Source organism: Adiantum capillus-veneris, chromosome 10, assembly GCF_014529385.1.
Source record: "Adiantum capillus-veneris isolate H3 chromosome 10, ASM1452938v2, whole genome shotgun sequence".
Taxonomy (NCBI): Eukaryota; Viridiplantae; Streptophyta; class Polypodiopsida; order Polypodiales; family Pteridaceae; genus Adiantum; species Adiantum capillus-veneris.
The window spans coordinates 151,131,347-151,150,719 of record NC_140940.1 but is presented as its reverse complement, the minus strand read 5'-3'; the positions used below and the strand labels follow the sequence as shown (position 1 = coordinate 151,150,719).

At 43.5% G+C, this 19,373-nt stretch overlaps 3 protein-coding genes across 3 annotated transcripts in view; 2 read left to right on the top strand and 1 right to left on the bottom strand.

Moving 5' to 3' along the window:
• Positions 1 to 544: 544 nt before the first annotated feature.
• LOC147449872 (uncharacterized) lies at positions 545 to 2,165 on the bottom strand. Its single transcript, XM_086521642.1, has 4 exons — positions 2,001 to 2,165; positions 1,481 to 1,903; positions 990 to 1,429; positions 545 to 617 (listed from the first exon to the last, which is right to left on the bottom strand). The coding sequence occupies exons 1-4, from the start codon at positions 2,163 to 2,165 to the stop codon at positions 545 to 547; spliced, it is 1,101 nt and encodes a 366-aa protein (XP_086377768.1).
• Positions 2,166 to 8,476: 6,311 nt separating this feature from the next.
• LOC147449871 (uncharacterized) lies at positions 8,477 to 14,543 on the top strand. Its single transcript, XM_086522715.1, has 20 exons — positions 8,477 to 8,662; positions 8,729 to 8,851; positions 8,946 to 9,329; positions 9,416 to 9,761; positions 9,850 to 9,955; positions 10,146 to 10,159; positions 10,224 to 10,327; positions 10,410 to 10,582; positions 10,665 to 10,831; positions 10,907 to 11,174; positions 11,260 to 11,491; positions 11,574 to 11,768; positions 11,851 to 12,238; positions 12,312 to 12,404; positions 12,626 to 13,042; positions 13,118 to 13,138; positions 13,216 to 13,253; positions 13,325 to 13,529; positions 13,630 to 14,241; positions 14,378 to 14,543. Exons 1-20 carry the CDS (start codon positions 8,477 to 8,479, stop codon positions 14,467 to 14,469), a joined length of 4,164 nt encoding a protein of 1,387 aa, XP_086378841.1. The 3' UTR covers positions 14,470 to 14,543.
• A 4,293-nt stretch (positions 14,544 to 18,836) lies between these two features.
• DEG5 (DEGP protease 5) overlaps positions 18,837 to 19,373 on the top strand; it is a 104,255-nt gene continuing 103,718 nt past the window's right edge. The window contains exon 1 of the mRNA XM_086522714.1: positions 18,837 to 19,234. Within this exon, the coding sequence (XP_086378840.1) occupies positions 18,923 to 19,234 (312 nt within the window). The 5' untranslated portion in view covers positions 18,837 to 18,922. The remainder of the gene's footprint in view (positions 19,235 to 19,373) is intronic.

Sequence of the window (19,373 nt, the reverse complement as noted above, 5' to 3'; positions counted from 1 at the left end):
CCTGAGGGCTTGGTTCATACCGATCTCCAATAAAAAAACAAGTAGACATGTTACCAAAATTTTCCAAGTTCGTATGCTATGAGCATATTCCAAAATTTGAAAGTTTCTGGACAAAATGCCCCAAATTGAAGCCTTGCTTCACATGAGTTCATCAAGAAGATGAGATAGACTGAGTGTAATTGCTCATAGCTAACATGCACCCATATCAAAACAAAAGAGAATCGACCTTATCGAATTTTCACAGAGAATCAACCTTGTTGAATCTTACATGTTATTAAGAATCATGAGATTGCCCCATATTGAAAGAGATAGCCTGTGAAGCTTAGCTATCAATATCCTCTCTCTCTCTCTCTCTCTCTATCAATCTGTCTCTCTCTTTATTTTCTTGATTTTGTCTCTCTTTCTCTCTCACTTGTGTATCTCTATCCCCCCCCCCCCTCTCTCTCTCTCTCTCTCTCTCTCTCTCTCTCTCTCTCTCTCTCTCTCTCTCTCTCTGTCATCACACATTCACTAATTGCATATCAAAAGACAACAATGATAGAATTCACTTTGTTGAAAACTCGAAACAAATATCATTGTTTGCACAATTCAAGGTAAATGTGATAGCACAACAAATGCTACATTATTACAATAGTCTTTTTGCACTCAATAAAGTTTTGAGCTCGTTATCAGCCAGACTAGACTGATGAATGAACATGTTGTTGTTTATGTCCATTCCAAACACTCTCAAGTAGATATAATACAAGTGTTTGCAAGCCACATAGGTCATTCCTTCCCCTGACCTCCTTTGGAAGTCTCTGCAAGTACAACTAGGATTCCTAGCTACTGTGACTCGATATTTCTCACCACGTAATTTTGAGTTTGGTGTTACTATAATGAAGACTTCATGCTTACCGATCTTTACCATTTCCACTTGTTCGATGACCATTTCTAGTACTAAAGCACTGTCGATCCTTTTCGATGCCTCTTCAGAAACACCTGTCCTATACCTGCCCGCACGTCTTTGCCCTTGCACTTCCATAGTTTCTGTTGCGATATGAAACCCCGCTAGCTGCAAAGACTTTACTTCCAGCGCTGTTAAGTTCGTGCCCTGTGCCACTGGCCACTCAAGCTGAGGTCTTGGAGGCCGCATCACAATATATGGACATACATCCCACACATGTTTGACATCATCACTACAAAACCATACCCATGTCTCATTGTTACGCCCCTCCCAGTTGCGTTTCCCCCAAAAACTTGGTGCTGTCGTTCCCTCTTTGCATAAATTCACCTTTTTCTTGCACTTTCCTCCTTTGATTTTTCCTTGGCAAGTGAACTTAGACCCCGGTTTGCACCTGCGGATTGCCCACATGGTTTCATTTATGTCAACCTCGATGGCCCGAATTGTCACCCCGTCATTCTCCTCGTCCATAGAGTGATCTTGGATTACCTGTGATGCATCTCCAAATGACAACTTTCGAGCCTTTCTTTGTCGAGCAACATTTTGAGTGACATACTCTGGCCTGTGTGAACTATTTGCCTCCTCGCCTATAACATTGCCGAATGTCTTGCGTCGCCTTGTCATTGTAACCCGGTCTCCAAAAAACTCAGGCACCTTTGGAAGATCAGTTCCTCCAATTGCATCGTTCACAACACGGCTACTCTGTGATGGAGTAGGTGTGTGAAATTCTCGTGAAGCTGCCCTGTCTCTCATCTTGCTTATGCTTGGTCCGCTTCCTATATACTTACCCTCTGTATATGCCATTATTTTGGATTGTTGAAGAAGAGTGTTCCCAATATCCGAAACTGTTGCATCGTACAAATAAATTTTAGGCTTGTGACCCTCACATGCTAGCCATGAAGCGTGACGTGACTCTGAGAGATTTGTTCGAGGGACAACCTCGATGCAATAGTCATCTAAAGCCTACAAAAAAAGAAATTAATATATTTTATTGATATCATGAAGGGTCTAATTAAATGGACATCCTATAACCTATTCTATAATAAATTTGAAAACTTACACCAACAATTTCCTTCCTCCAATGAGGGTACCTCACATGCCACCAACTCAACCAACACTCCATTGGGCCTAGATTCCCATCTGCCACCTTTCCTGTTGCCCACCAAGCTCGAATGAACCGATATTGGGCCTCTGCATCTTCAATGCTATGCGCGCACCACCACATTCGACACAGTCGCTTGTGCTCGTCTTGAAATGCATTGAGAACATATTTTGTGGTGTGTATCCCTAGACTTTGTTCCCAATGGAAAAGGCATGATCTCTCCCTACCATTCATCACCATATCCGGACCTCCATTGAAAATTGTGCGCACTGCATTCCAGTTTGCTTGGGCTTCATCTGCCATAAAGCCAGCAAAATCTGGTGGGGGCACCCCATTGCGCTCTAGCACGTTGATCATTTGTTGCCAAAATATCATATGTGTTGTAGTGTCCTCTTCTTTCATCTCACATATGGCAATTGTCATTAATTCCTGGACACTGAACATCAATATGTGTCAATATGTGTTTAGTACTCTAGAATTTGTTCTACAATAGGTTGTAGGATGTATTGAACATAGAATTAAAATAATTAAATTAAAACTTGCCTTGGATCGTAAACATGTGCTGCCATGGTTGTCCATCCTTCTACCCGTCGAACGTAATCAAAGCAAACCCACTCTCTTTTTAGATCTCCATTCCCATTTCTTCGCATTCTATTGACAAGATCTATGCATGAGCCAAGACCTGTTGTCGACATCTTGAAAACAAAACATCTATCCTCCTCACTATTAGATTGACCTGGAAATAGCATTCCGTGGATAAACACAAATGTCAAGTGTCTCTTTAAGTCAATTATCAATGACTCCTCTCCACGAGCACTCGACTCCCCACGAAATTTATGCACCCAATTCTTAATTCTGCGGAGAAGATCAAGAAAGTTTAGAAATATATAAGACTTTAAGTTTATAAAGTATATTAAAATGCATTTCCCATACCTTTGGCTTTTAACAAGAGGAAATATTTCTTGAAGTAGAACTGACAACTCTACTTGTCCAAGCGACGTGCATTCACCTGATGAAGGTTGAAGGACAGATTGGGAAATAAGCTTAACCACCTCCATTTGGATTTTTCTCGGCCCAGCTTGGATGCCAAGCGAATCAACGGCCTCAGCCACCAAAGACTTCACCCTTGCAATGGTACTTTTGGATGACCCTAGTTTGACATCATGGGAATGGAAGCCTTGGTGCACCATGGCTCGAGAATAGCGTTTGTCGGTTGGCATTATGTAGTAAACTTGGCAGTCGTAGGTTTTTCGAATAGCAGGCACATGTTGACAATAGAAGCACTTCAAGGTGCCATACTTTTGCAAGTCACCATTTAGCATTGGTCTCTCAATTAGTTTACCTGTTAATCCATGCTTACAATTGTGATTTTTTCACTCTTCCCTTGTACATGAAAGAAAAGAATAAGAAATACCTGTCCAAGACGACCGGTTGGGTATTCCTGTAGATAACACTTGCGAGCACTCTGCAAACACACATTCAAAATCACCTCCACAATAGCTTTTCCTGATAGTTGCTGGAAATTTGATGTTTGTGGTTGTTGGTTTTGTCCACACATGACCATCCACTGATTGCTCCATTCCATCCATAGCTGACCTCTCGATATTAGGCTGAGGTGGAAATTCAAATACCATGTTTCCATTGTAGCTTGATGGAATTTCTTCCACCCACTCCCATTCCGATGATGCGATCAAGTTCTTTAGCTTCGGAGATCTCATAGTGGGATGTAACGCTAGCTCCACTATGCTAAAGGAATCACCGATCGGTGACCGGTCCTTCTTACATCCCTCTTGTAGTGGGGAGTCTAGGTCGATCACCCCATTTTTGGGTGTTTTGTTGGTGGGGTCAAAGTGAAAGTCTTCTTTCTCTTCATCAGAAGAAAGCAACAGTATGTCGGCAGATTGTAGTGTTGTAGTAGCTTTCACAGGGGAATCCAAGAATGCAACATACTCTGTGGAAACTTTAGCATCCAAAACATAAAGAGGAGAGCTATTACCTTTACCTGCATTCTGCAAAGGAAAAGTTGATGGTTCACCTTCAACAAATTTTGATAAGGCAAACACATTATAGCCAGATGGTGCATTTATGTCAGCTCCAGATAGAACCAACAAAGATCCTTCCAATGATAGGTGGTGTGGTTTGCCAACCCCCACACCACCCACGTGAACGATGAAATGAGAGCTATCCATTGAGAGAGAGAGAGAGAGAGAGAGAGAGAGAGAGAGAGAGAGAGAGAGAGATGGAGGTGGGAGGAATGTGTTGGCAAAGTGAGGGACAGGAGGAGAGGATGAGAAGGGAAGATAGAGGATAGATTGAGAGAAAGTAGTGAAGGTGCCCTGAGCACAGGATGTAGGCAGAGTGGACAAAGGTATGTGGATGTAGTGAAGGGAGGGACAGTTGGAGGGAAAGATGATAGAGAAATGGGGTAGAGTAAAGATGATAGAGAGAGGTTGGAGTAGAAATGAGGGATGGTGAGTGATGCTAAGTAGAGAGGTAGAGGAGTACAGATGGTGAGTGAAGGTAAGTAGAGAGGTGTAGGAGGAGAGATAACTAAAAGATGGAAAAAAAATGGTAAGTTTTATTGAGCCATCTCTTTATATAACTCATTGATACAAGTAAAATGTTAAGAGTAGGGAGGGTGGAGGTTGAAATGGTTTTTAAAAAAAAAAAAAGAGGAGTCTATTCATACCACGTTAAAACTCTGTTCTTCTTCTATCTCTCTCTCTCTCTCTCTCTCTCTCTCTCTCTCTCTCTCTCTCTCTCTCTCTCTCTCTCTCTTTCACACACACACACACACTTTTCTTTTTTGTTAATCTCTCTTTCTCTCTCTCTCACACACACACACATACTGAATGTACGGTATCTTGTTGATGCAACCTTCCCTCATCTTGCAATCTTGCTGGGTTGTAGCTTCCATTGAGTTGAATAGGGAGGTACGGTTGGGATTTATTCCAAAATAGGAAGTATCTGTTTAGATGCTTGCAATCGCCAAGGTCAAATAAGGTGCAGCTCGCTGTATACACTACTCATGTTCCTTCCGTTTTTAGGAAAAGTGCACCGCCATTCATAAAGAGAAGAGGCATAGCACACTTCTCTCCCTCTCCCTCTCCCGCGTTCTTTTGCAGCAAAGAGCAAGGATCTCTCTCTCTCTCTCTCTCTCTATCTCTATGTCTCACTCCTGGTCACGAGCCCATCCTATTCTCTCTCATGCGCAGGCCCATGTCCATTCTCTCTCTATCTCTTGTACGTCGCATAAGAGAGAGGAAGATGGGGGAGGGGGGCTTGCAGATCTGGCGCATAATTATGTAGTTGACAAATGTTGATGGTAGAGACAGACGACAGAAGAAGCCGCAAGGTGTTGGCGGAGGAGGTAGGGAATAGATAGCATGGTGAGATAGGGGTATGCACATGCGGGGGAGGGGGAGGGGGAGGGATGCGCAAAGCGGGGGATTTTTTTTATTAGTCTTCTCGTATGTACTGTATGATTATGTAGGCTTTGAAGATGAATTGCTTCATTAAATATAGACATGATTTAAATTTGTGCGATAATTTAACTACAGGCCAAGCTCTCAAAATCCGATCTCAATTGTCTAAAGGGAATAATGGCTACGGCAATTATATCCTAAAATAATGAAGCAATTCATCTACAAAGCCTACATAACCTACTCAAATTCTAGTTTTAGTATCTTTTTTTAATAGACACCCAGTCTTCTTATGAAAGGTACAAATTTTTGAATCTTTGGAAAAATTTAATCTCACAACCATGGATTTTAGGAATTTTGGAAAATTTGAGGGGTATTTTGGGAAATTATGTCAAAATATTAGGGGTATTTTGGGAATTTTTGAAATTTGAGGGGTATTTTGGGAATTTCCACAAATTAGAGCGATATTTTGATAATTTTTTTTATTTAATAATGAAAATTTTATGCCTTTTTTTAAGTCAAAAATCCCGGAGCAATAACGATATCGCTATTGCTCCTTTATTTTAGCCTTTTTTTAAAATAAAAAATAAACGGAGCAATAGCGATATCGCTATTGATCGTTCTTTTTATAGGTTTCTGTGTAGGTCCGCAACCCCAAGTAAGCTCTCTCTCTCTCTCTCTCTCTCTCTCTCTCTCTCGCGAACCGGCAAGCGGTCAACGACCCCATCTCGATTACTAGCTACCTAGGTGCAATGGGGCAGCAGATTACTGTCTCGGCAGGGGCCGTTGTCGTCCGTTGCAGCATTAGCGTGACAAGGAGGTCCTCTGCCAGGCGCGCAACAGCGTGACGCTGACGTCTAAGAGCTGCAGCAACAGCGTGACAAGGAGGCGGCAGCCACGGTTCTCTCTCTTGTGCGACAGCGTCACAGGCAGCCAGGAGTGGAGTCCTCTGTGGAGAAACAACATATTCCTCTCTCTTGTGCGTCAGCGTCAAGAGCAGCCACGATTCTCTCTCTCTCCCCCCTCCCTCTCTCTCTCTCTCTCTCTCTCTCTCTCTCGTACTTTGGAGACTAGGCGTATGAGCACACCTACATGAGATGGCGATAATTTTTTCCAGCCATGCTTTTTTATCGGATTTTGTGTCGCACTCTTTCAACCTTATCATTGGGCACCTTCTGTTTGACACACACAGAAAAAGTTGAAGCGTGCTTGTTTTCCAGTTCGTGTTAGCATTAGGAATATGAGTTCTAAGAGAGACTTCCTCAACATACTCTTTGCAAGTGTTGTTACTGTGAGTATCTGAATATATGTTGGTCCATCGCATCGATCTTAGCAAGGAGTGGAGTCCTCTGTGGATTTTGAAGTATGGTAAGCACAAAAAAGTGCCCATTGGTGTTACAGAACCTACCTACATGTGTATATTTGGAAACCTGACAAAGGAGTCATCTTCTTTGTGTGTGGATTATCTGGAGTGTTTGACTGTGGGGTCTTGCCTATTTTTAGGGAGGAGTTTCTTCCTATTACATGATGCATTTCCCTTCCTCATATTCTGAGTTAAGGGTTGGTGATTGTTATGGGGATGTGCATCATGTCATCATGTGCAAGATGGATCTCGGGGAGCAGGTAACTCCACGGGCAGCGTGGTCTTGATTGCTAAGATTATAAGGGTCTTAATAGAATTACAATTAAGCATCAGTATCGTCTATTGTGGATGGATGGCCTCATAGATAGACTCTCAAGTTCAAGGTATGTATCAACCAAAATTGATCTGAGGTCAATACGACCACATTCTTGGGATGTCTTGAAGCTTGTGTCGTGTACTTGGTATGGGTATTACCATTTCTTTGTCCTACCTATTGGGTTTACAACCTCCACTTTCTAGAAGCAAATGATAAATGACTTGTTTTGTCTGTACCTAGGAAAGTGGATAGTGGTGTTTCTAGATTGCATTCTCAGATAAGCTACCTTCTTAGAGGAGCATTTTTGCAACATCTTGGTCTCTTTTGCATATTGTGGTGAGAGGTGGTGTATTGAAAGTTACTGAGTACAAGTTTCTTTTTGCTGCTGTTTGAATTTGCAGTAGTGCATGTTCGCCTTTATTGTGTCTGTGTGTGCGTTTTATATGTGAGTCTCTCTCTGCCCTCCCTACAGTATAAAAAGATGAGTAAAGATTGAGAGGACCATTTTATGTTGTTGCTCCAGACAGGTATGGTCCTCCCTTCTTTCCTCCTCCTCCATCTCTACCACCTCATCACATCCTCCTACCTCTCTATCCCCTGCCTTCTCACCATCTCCTCCCCTCTTAGCTATCCTCTCTCTATCCCTCATCCTCTCCACCTCTCTCCTCTTCCCTCCTTCTGTATCCCTCCCAACAATTTTCTTTCTTCCTCTTGTTGTCCCTCATCTCTCCTACTAGTCCTCTATCTCCATCCCTGTCCTCTCTGTTGGCCATTCTCTCTCTCCCTCTCCTTTTCTCTCTACCTCTCTCCATCCCCGTCCTCTCCGTCGGCCATGCTCTCTCTCTCTCTCTCTCTCTCTCTCTCTCTCTCTCTCTCTCTCTCTCTCTATGTTGATGTAAGACTAAACAAAAACCTATGTTACTTTGTTGAAGGTGTTGCAGTATTGGAGAAAACAAAATCTAGAGGACATTCAACCACATTTAGCTGTACAGGTCAGTCCTTTGAACAAATGCCGAAGCATTCTATTTTTTTGGGATTCATTATTCACATGCAATCTAGTGTAGTTAATATACAGCTTACCATTCTCATAGCATTTGTGCATTGATGACATTTGATGTTTAGAATGTAGCTATCCATGATCTCTCTCTCTCTCTCTCTCTCTCTCTCTCTCTCTCTCTCTCTCTCTCTCTCTCTGTGCAAGGATTTCATCTGTGAAAAATGAAAAATGAAACTTATGTGAAAAATGAAATAGATGGCTACAAAAAATTTGTCTTTTAGCAAGAATGAGAACGTGGTTCTCTTAAGCAAGGGTAAGGAAGTTGGGAAAGGAATTATGATACAGTCTCTACCCCACGAACAGCTACATGGAAGAGAGTTACCTAGAGGCACGTTGGGAGTAGCTGTCCAATCGGCATCAGCTCCCGGTCTCATGTTGCCACATGTTCCACCCATTGACAATTATGTGTCCACCTTAGGTGCAGCAGTGGGTACAATTGTGGCGTGGCCGATAAGAGAATTGGTAATGAGACCTCTTAGTTTTATTTAGTCTTACATGCTCTCTTTTGCAAGCAACATCGAACATTAGGCAAAAGGACAACGAATTGTATCCTCTGGAGGCAAAGGTTCAGTCCCTGTCGCACCAAGAGCCACTAGCATAGCATCGGGTGCTATGCCCAAACCAAGCGTTTCAAAGACTCTTGCTACAGAGGTAATCCACTGGAGTTTATTGCACTATTACTCATGAAATTAATCGTTGTTTGCCAGTAACTTAAGCTAATTATTATTTGCCTATGGCCAAGTAGTCGACGGGTGTCAAGAAAAGAAGTGCAGATCAAGCAAGTGAAGTCGTTGAAAGCAAGCGGGTCACACGAGCACAGAAAGAAGAGGACCCTAGCTGGGAGCCCCCAAAGAAAAAGGGTAGAATTCCTTTGAAAAAGGAAGGTGCCACAAAGAAAGAAGTCACCAAAGCGAAAGTAGTGCAAAAGCCAAAGAAAGCCAATGCAGAGGGCACTACACAATCCGAGGTACCAGCGCCATCAAAGGACAAGGTCCCTATTGCGAAGTACTCAAGTGAAGAAGATGACGAAAGAGAGGATGCGGGGGATGAAGATCGCGGTCTTTTTACTATTACCGAGAAATCCACGCTGAAATGGGATTTGCTCGACAACACTTTGCACCGCCTTCAGGTTGGTAACTTCTAAAATGGTATGCTCCTCTAACATTTCCTATTTCAAACTACAAGATCAAAAGCTATTCAAGTACGGTTATACAGGATACTCGCAAAGTACCACTGCCACCAGTGCCATTGTGCCGCTTGTTACCTCATCCAGCGGTATGGCCAGTGCAAGATCGTGTGCACAATCTAGCTTTGGAGTTCTCTAGAAATGGATATGTTCCACATCGTGCCAGGTTCATGCTTTCAATAAGGACTCTAGATCTAGATTCAGTAGAAGTTAGTCATGCTATTCGGAAAACCTGGGATCCAATCTGGATGCAACTTAATGAGGAATTTGAGAAACAATTGCATAAATCCGGGTGGGGGGATGTGAAAGGAAAACTGTTGTACACATGGGATGGGAATCACCGTCTTCGGGCATGGAATGCACAAATTGATACAGGTAGATTACTTTATACACTTCTGTTTCTGACTCAATATCAAGATGAGATGAATTTTGTGAAACTATGCAAGGTAATTTTTCTCTGCAGTTCACAAAGAGGAGCCTAAGTACCATTGTTGTGTGGAAGCTTGCATGGTTAAGGTCACTAAAGAGAACGAGGGAGAAGTTCTCACTGTGGTGGCACGCTTGAATCGGTAAGCTTAGCTATAACATAATTAACGCATCCTTGTCGAATCGATAAGCTTAGCCATAGCATGAGTATTGCTTTCTAGTCAATTTGATAAGCTTAGCTATAGCATGGTTATCTCTTCCTATTCTTTTAATGGTGTAAGTTTTGTTGCCACAACATTAATGACAAAGGCTACGTAAAAACTTCCTTCATAGATATGCTATGTATGGTAAAAGAAATGGGCACAGCCAACATGGATACATTGCTTAAGGGTTTGGAGGAAGATGTTCCAGGATGGTTGCAACGAGAATTAGATGCTGAAATGAATAAGCGTGGGGGATTGCGAAGACGCTGGTACAAGGTCCCTCTTATCGTGCTATCCCAACTTCTATATCTGGTAAGTTTCATTGTCCTTTACATTATTCTCACCATGACAATGTAGTGGATCAAACAAAGAATGAACTAATGTCACGATTCAGGAAAAGTATACAAAGGCTTTGCAATCTGTGAGTAATAAGCGAAATGAGCTCTCAATGGAGGAGTTCACTACCCATTACCGTAACGCATTCTATATGGCTGACAAGAAAGCCCGAAAAAATACGCAACGGGCATCCGCAATTGCGGATCCTAACTTAGGAGAGGAGTGGTGGAGGTAAGATTAATAGGGGTTTCTTTCAAATGGAGTTAAGTTTACATTCACGTGTTGCTTAAAAATTTTTAACACTTGTTTCTAGATTGCTTATGGACATAGATTGGAGTAAGAGACCAAAGTGGTTGACAGATGATCGAATATACAGTCTTGCATGCGCCGATCTACCAGTCAATCATCGTAGCAATGTGCTAAGGGCCTTGGTTAGCGATGATCCAACCACATTATATCCAAGCCTAAAATCAGCGCTAAGTAAGGTCATTTTTCGATAAATGTTTCAAATAAAAAGAGTATAGTAAACAATAACGTAATTGTGTAATAATGTAGATGACCACTCCGTATTTCGCACTTGGTTACGTCGAGAGACATGGTGGAATCGACTTGTGAACGAGGCTACGAGACAGTATGCGTTGCTAAAGAAATCGTGCCGCCTCCTTGAAAACGACACCCTAGTGACAACTATAAGGGAGTGGCAATCGAGGTACAGTGGCACATTGTATGAAGTGGAGTGCGAGAGATTGAAAGGTGGACTCAAATCTAATAAGCAGAAACAGAAGGAGGGTACTAACATGGCCGCCAAACGGGCATTTTACAGGTATGTAATCTTTTCCTACTTGATTTCCAAATCTTAAAAAATTTGAGTGGATGACAATAAGTATATTTTGACAAACATATACCAGATGGGTGCGGATCATGGATTGGACAAATAAAGTTCCAGTTACAAAAGAGTGGCTCAATGTGAAGCACACTGCATGCATGTATACGGAAGAACAACGTGCAGCATTGTGGCCCAAAAAAGTTTATGTTCAGTGTCCTCTTTTCATTGACTTTGCGAATGACACATTTCCCCCCAACGAGAGGGAGCAGTTCAAGGAGGCAGAGACTGGTAGAGTTAAAAGACAGCAAGAAGAGGTAAAAGCATACAAAACCATAGTTAAACTATTTTCAAGTCATGTGAGGATTTAACTGCAACATGTGAAAATAATTTTGCCAGGGTAAGAACCTACGTTCCCTAAAAGGAAAAGATGTTGTGACTGAGGGGACAGATAATGAAGAAGAGGTGGAGGAGGATCGTGAACCAAGGCGCAGTGACGGTGAATGTCCTTCGGAGTTTGAGGATGATGAAGACGAAAGTGATGTGCCGCCTTCTCCAACTGCTAAACCTACAAGAGCCCCACAAACTACCCAGGCAAGTTTTCGCAAACCCTTGTTGTTGCATAAATGGAAAGGTTGAACTAATAGAGCTCGTGTAATTTATATGCTCTTGACAGGGGAGCAACGCAAAGAAGGGTAAAGGTCAAGCAATGGACAGAGATACTCCAATGCCTCTAAACAAGGTAGGTACATCAAGTCCGAAAGCACGTCAAGAGAGAGACACACAATCAATGGGAGAGAACCTATTAACACCGAGAAGCCTAAAAAACCAAGCTCATAGTCATATTCTAGAGCCTGAACAAGCTCCACCAGCATCTCATTCCATTTCAGAGCCTCATGTTCTTCCTTCGCATGACGAGGCACATGAGCAGGCACAACGACAGTGCACAGAGATTGGAATTAATATAGAGCCTGCTCATTTACACCGCCAGGCGACCACTGAAAGTGAAGGGTTGCAGGATGCCATACGCTCTAATGAAATGGCAACAATTATCGGTCTACCTCGTAAGTATGGAATGATTGATTGTGGTATGTGTTGTGCAGTAAGCAATGTATTTATTGTAGTGGGTGGATGCAGATGATGTGAACGTCACAATAACCGAACTTTCAACAGGATTGTCTACTGTAGCAGAGACTGGTCACCGCAGGGAGCCTGCTCTTCTTGTTGGAGGTGAGCAAGTGTGTAGCAACTAAGAGAAGGTATCTTTAAGTATTTAGAATACAGTCACTTACCTGCTTGTTATATTTAGATGTCATGGTGCAATGCAACACTCCACCTCACGATGAAGCACATAATTCAATGGCACATAGCTCTTGTATGCTACCAACCTGAGGTACTCCTAGTATTATTGTCTCACCTTACTAACTGGATATTCATTTCTTTAAAATCAGATTCAACGGTTTTAGCTATTGATCCTATGGGAGCAGCTAATGAGACGGGCAAGGGAGATGTAGGTGCCCTACTCACAAAAATTGCTATAGTAGCTAGGCGAAGCTTTCGGGTGCGAGGCGGGACAAAAAATGTAGGTTGCGATGCAATATTTTGTCATCTACCAACCAACACAAGCGTCGTCAGGATAACATCACCAAATATCCCCAAATGGAACCATTTCAAAATCAATCAAATCCAAAAGGTTTTTGGTATTTCCAGGGAGTATCTTGATGAGAAGGGAAATCTAGTGTTGATATGTCGTCGAGAACATGCATGGGTATTATCGAGCCTAGCAAATCGAAATGGGTATTATCTTGATCATACCACTATTGTCCTGTGTGCTACTCCATTCAGCCTCCATGGTGGTGTTACGATAGGTAAAACTACTTGCTTGCTTTGGAAAATTAGTGTGTGATAGGTTGTGTCCTCATTATGAGTCTTAAGTCCCACAGATGCGGTGCTTGGAAATCGTTGTATTCCGCAAAATTGGTGCCTACAGATTGAATCGAAAGCCTGATTCGGAAGTTATCTTTGATTACTACAACGCCAGTCATTGGCAACTCAAAACGGATGGCTGTCCTTGGCGAGGTATGCCGTGAGTTTTCAAAAAGTTCACCTCCATTGTATTTGCTTATCTAAATTTCCAGACATACATTTAGAATGATGATATCTCTTCAGGGGGCATGGAGAGAAGTCCAACTTTACACGAGAAGCTACTCTCTTTCTATACAGAGGAGGGTAATGTAGTATTACAAATGTATGCTGGTTGCGGTCTTCTGGCACGTCCGGGGCTGCGAATGGGTCGACATGTACTGTTGCTAGATCGACAAGAGTCAATGGAAGAATTGCAACATCTATGTAATGGTAAGTGTCTTTCTTCCTCGATTAGTGTGAAAGACTGAATTATGTATCCCTTCTAATATGATGCTAAGTAAGATCCATTTGGTAATTGATCGTCGTGAAGGCACAGGAACACTTCCTTCTTGCCATGCGAAAAGGAAACTCATAGTGTTCGATGTTAACGGTGTCCTGTTGAAACGGTGGCGGTGGGAAAGTGCTCCTTCCCATGCTGCAAATATTCTAAATGTAGGGCGAATGGGTGTGTCATTGCGACCAGGGATATTGCGATTGCTGAGAGTGGTGTTTGAGCTATTCGATGTAGGGCTTTGGAGCTCCATGCAAGAGCAAAATCTGACCCCCATTATCAATTTAATTAAGAGTAAATACAAAGAGGCTGGGTATGGTGAGACATTTTTCAAGTTTTGTCTGCATCAAGGACATTGTGAAGAGAGGCACTGCGAAGGCAAGCATCCAAAATTCAATTTGGTGTTTGTGAAGAACTTTAGGTCTGAATTGGTAGCCGCATACATCAAGGACCCTCTGAACACCATTCTAGTAGATGACAATCCTGAGAAGGCAATTGAAAACCCACCACATACGCTTGTCACAGTAAGGAGTTACGATGGAGCGAGCAACGACAATGTGCTCCTCATGAATTTACTCCCATATCTAGAAGGTCTTCATGCATATCCTGGGTTAGCAACGGATTATATCAAGAACACACCTTTCAAACAAGGTACACAATGTGTGTCATAGGATTCATTTAATAGGTGATTGGTTTGAAATACTGTCTTCTACGGCTTCTTAGTTAACTTTTAGTATCAATGTAGTTTTTGCTAAGAGCATTGTCCCTGACCAAAATTTGATTGTAGTTTCTACAGCGCATGGTGGGAAAGTTGAGCACACAATGGAGGCGACATTTGGTCTTGGAGGAGATGCGGTCATGGCACATCCTAAATTGTGATGAGGGAACCAAGAACATTGTGTACACAGCAATGTTTAGCTGCGAACGTCATAAAATAAATAAAAGTATTTGGTTCATTTTTTAGTCTCCTCTTTTTGTCTTTGTTATAATCTAGTTGAATTTACATATGTACATGTGATGAGGGACCAAGATAATTATGGACACGGCATTGTTTAGTTGTTAACGTCATCAAATAAATACAGTTATTTGGGTCACTTACTACTATCCATTCTCTATCTTTGTTTTAATCTATTTGGTTTTAGATATGTGCAGGAGAGAGAGAGAGAGAGAGAGAGAGAGAGAGAGAGAGAGAGAGAGAGAGAGAGAGAATGCAAATATTGTAGCCTAAATGATTGTAGCATGCGATAGCGTGAACATGCACCGAGGTCAGAGTAATTGTTTTCTTTTTTGGTAAATTGCATAAAAAAGCACATGGCAATGTGGGGGGAGGGGTCGGGATTGGTGGGGTAGAGGAGAATAGAGAGGGTAGTAGCAGATGGAGAGATTGAGAGAGAGAGAGAGAGAGGGGGGGATATAGGGGTTAGAATAACATATTGCAATGTGGGTGGCGGTATGCGGAATAGTGTGGAAAAAGAGAAGAGAGATGGTCTGAGGAGGAGCAGAGAGAGAGAGAGAGAGAGAGAGAGAGAGAGAGAGAGAGAGAGAGAGAGAGAGTGCGAATAATGTAGCCTAAATAATTTTAGCATGCGATAGCATGAACATGCACCCAAGTCAAAGTAATTGTTTTCTTTTTGGTTCAATTAGATAAAAAACATTTTGCAATGTGGGGGGCGGTATGCGGAATAGTGTGAAAAAGGAGAAGAGTGAAGGTCTGAGGAGAGAGAGAGAGAGAGAGAGAGAGAGAGAGAGAGAGAGAGAGAGAGAGGGGAGAGAGAGAGAGAGAGAGGGGGGGGGGGTATGCGGAATAGTGTGAAAAAGGAGAAGAGTGAAGGTCTGAGGAGGGGGGGGGGGGAGAGAGAGAGAGAGAGAGAGAGAGAGAGAGAGAGAGAGAGAGAGAGAGGAATGAGGTAGAAGAGATGGATGGGTAAGGAGGAAGAGGATGTCGGCTAGAGGAGGTGGTGGAGGAAGAAGGTGGAGGGGAGGGAGGATGTTGGAGGAGGAGGTTGAGGAGGAGAAGTAAGTGGAGGGGAGGAGGCACATGGGCGGCAAGAGGAGGAGGAAGTAGAGCTAAGGAGGGCGGCAAAAAAAAAAAAGCTCGCTCCTAAGCTCGCTCAAAGACCTAACTCGTGCATAGACACCACTCAGAGTTAAGGAAAGAAAGAGAGCGGAGCATTCAACTTGAAATTATGGGATGTGAGGCCATGTGGCAACCCCGATTGCCGAAATGTCGTCCTCCATTCTATTAATCTCTCACATTTAACATCACAATGCTAGCACGGATTTGTTACCCTCAAAATTTGTCCTGATCATACATGCTATACAACCAATATACGAGAAGAATCAGGATTGATCTTAACCATCAAGAATTCCTCTCTATGGCCTTTCAAAAAAGAAATGCTAGAAATTTGAGTACACTATTTCTCTCACGTTCTAGGTGGGACTTTTTTTTTTCTTTTGGCATCAATGAAATTTGAATCTTCAAGCGACATCTTCAAGCATCATGAAAGTAAGCTGATACACACTTTTCTTGAGCATGAAAGGGCAATATCTAAAGATCCAATTAGAACGTGCCACACATAGAGAGATCTTGCACCGTGTGGCCTAGCCTAAATTTGGCTTCCCGTTATATAGTAGAATAGATGTTATAAAGTAGAATAGATGGATGATATTGAAAGTGACAGATGGTTGTAAAGCATGTATCTACCTGCGGGGCAGATTTGGAAACTGGAAACACACACACACACCCACACACACACACACACACACACACACACACAGAGAGAGAGAGAGAGAGAGAGAGAGAGAGAGAGAGAGAGAGAGAGAGAGAGAGAGAGAGAGAGAGAGAGAGAGAGAAATTCTGAAATTGTATCGTTAGAGAGAGAAGCTCATCAATGAGCATTAAGGAACCTCTAGGTAAAGAGATAGAAGGAAGGGAAGAGGCCGTCCTAGGTGGGTGGTTCACCTCTTTCGACACGGCTTGTGCAGCGGACATCGACAAGATGTGTGCCACTAACATCGCCTCTCTAGGCACCTACATGCTGCCTAATGTTACAGATGGCAGGAGGGCCGCTGCCGCCCTCAAGCTCATGCAATGGCACACCATTGTGGACATTGCCTACGAACAATCTAGACAATGACACCCAAGCCCATTGCCCGTTAGGACAACTCAACCAATCCACCTTCGTCCAACAGAAGCCCTGCATGCTTATATCTCACTCGACAACATAGTCCATGAAAATCAGCCGCTTATCGTAGCTATGGGGTCCAAATGGTGGGAGGAAATGCAATAGGTAGTCTCACCCTCGCAAGGAGCACGCTTCAGATCCAACTTCTGCAAGCATCTCCAAGAGCAAGCGCACGAGGTGGCCTTCAGAGAGAGGCATACATGCAACGACACTCTTCCAAGCCTAGAGGACTACATTGTGATACACAGGGTAACATCCAGTTTCCCCACTAGTAGCGGAGCCATGACAGAGTTTGACTTGGGCATAGAGTTGAAGCAAGAGAAGCTTGAAGATTTGTAATTTAGAGAGCTACAAGAAATAAGCCACCTACGACCTAGCCTGTTAGATCAACAACATTGTCTCCTCCCGCAAGGAACTTGCTAATGGCAACTTGCTAAATTTGCGGCCTATGCCGCATATGCGCAACATCATGAGACATCGAGAGGCCGGATCCACGACTCCAATCAAAGTTTTGTTTGAAGAGGCGGTCTTTGAAGCATGGCGATCCTCATGCTAATACACTGTCGATCCCCATGCTATAGAGGCACCTCTACAAAGCTAAAAGCGTCTTAACCCCTATAGCAAATCCCATAACCACGGCTCTTTCCAGCTCCTGTCACCCTCTCAGCTCATGTAACCCTCTTGGATGTTGCATCTCCCATCTACAATATGCCACCTTCAAGATACTCATCGCCACTTCCATAATTCAGTGCTGCACATTGCCTTGAACTCTGCAGGAGACAGCTCCCCGTTTCCACCTTGGCTATTGGAGCTCTATGCTCACCACACATATCATCGGCCTCTAAGGCGGAAACTCCTTGCTCACCACCCCATCTCTGACTGTAGGCGGCAACTCGACCATCCATAGTAGCATGAGGATGGACCTCCATTTTCCCTCTCTATAGTATATGTAATGGGGGAAGGGAGCCCCGTGATATATATATTGTTAGTCAGGGGTTGTTGAAAGAAAACACTGTGCTTGGCACTGCCTTGGTCGACATGTATGCCAAATGTGGTGCACTTCATAAAGCACAAAAAGTGCTTGCGGAGCTTCCTGTCCGGGATGTCGTCGTCCCTTGGAATGCATTGATTGCAGGATGTGCCCAACTTGGGCGATAGGGCCAAGAAGTTCTAGGCTATTTTTGGCAGATGCGAAGCGAGGGTGTCTCTCTAGATGCAATCACATACGCTTGCATCTTGAAGGCAAGGATCAGGGTCAAGAAGCTCTTGACTGTTTTTACCAGATGCAGAGAGAGGGCATCTCTCCAAATGCTATCATGTACACTCGCACTTTGAAGGCATGTGACATCTCTCTCTATGACAACCATGTCTTTCATGGCCGCTTCTCATGCCTATAATAGTGGTGGCATGTCTAAGCTAAGAAAATCCACATAGCACTGCCGGAGGTGGCACCGTTGTACTAGTAGATGTTATAGCGTAGAATAGATGGACGATTTTAAGAGTGAAAGATGCAGTATGAATACAATGATGAGATGTGTCCGTTCCGTGAAGGAGTTTAGGGTGCTTTCACAAACATCCGATCATGTGAGGTGGACAAAACTTAGAACCAATAAAAGGGCGCCACTTTGGAATGGTTGTCCGAAAGGGATTCACACACTGAAGCCATGGCCACATGCTGGCCCTCGTGTGGCAGTCTAACAGCGCCTGCCCATAGGAGCCCTACAATTGCCTCTGAGCAAAAGGCCTGTCTAAAGCAAGCGACCCACTCTCCTCTGGCTACACACTCTCATACACCAAGCTACAACCTCTGTGTGTATTGTTCGGTCATTATCGGTGGCTAACTGTGGTACTGTTCGGTCATTATCGGCTGCAAAAATCACGTTGACTGCCTGCATCCGGTTTCAGATGTGATTCATTGTTTTAGAGGGTGGTCCAACCACCCACGAAACCTGCTCCGAATTTTACTCAGCAGCGTGTGGATCAGGTGTATGGGAGGGGGTGTGAGAGAAGGACGGCCCTTTAATAACCCCCGTTAGCAAGCCTATGAGAAGGTTAAGGATGGGCACTGCTGACATTGCAGCTTTTCAGCAAAAGTGAAGGCGGGAGACTTGACATTAGCCTATTTAAGTGATGTCCGTCTTTTCTGAATGTGTCGTCGCCCATCCATTCGGTCTGTAGCTGCCGCATTGCTTTTTGTCGTAAAAATTTTCTGCTCTCTGTCGACTATGGCTACACTGTGTTGGTATGCAAGTGCAGCTGCTCAACAATTGTGTTCACTATCACCACCCACAAAATCGTCCTCGTCAGGCACTTGGACGACGATACTCTCTCGGCGTGCGTGTCTATTCACAGCTGTTGTCTCGGCTGCAAACCTTGCCTTGCCTTCGCCAGTGCTAGCAGTAGTGAGCTATATCGATGACTTTGAGGACGAGGAGGAGCGAGTCGTGCATCTCTTTGAGGTAATAGAAAGTCATTTTTATCATCCTTCAACACACACACACACACACACACACACACACACACACACACACACAGAGAGAGAGAGAGAGAGAGAGAGAGAGAGAGAGAGAGAGAGAGAGAGAGAGAGAGAGAGAGAGA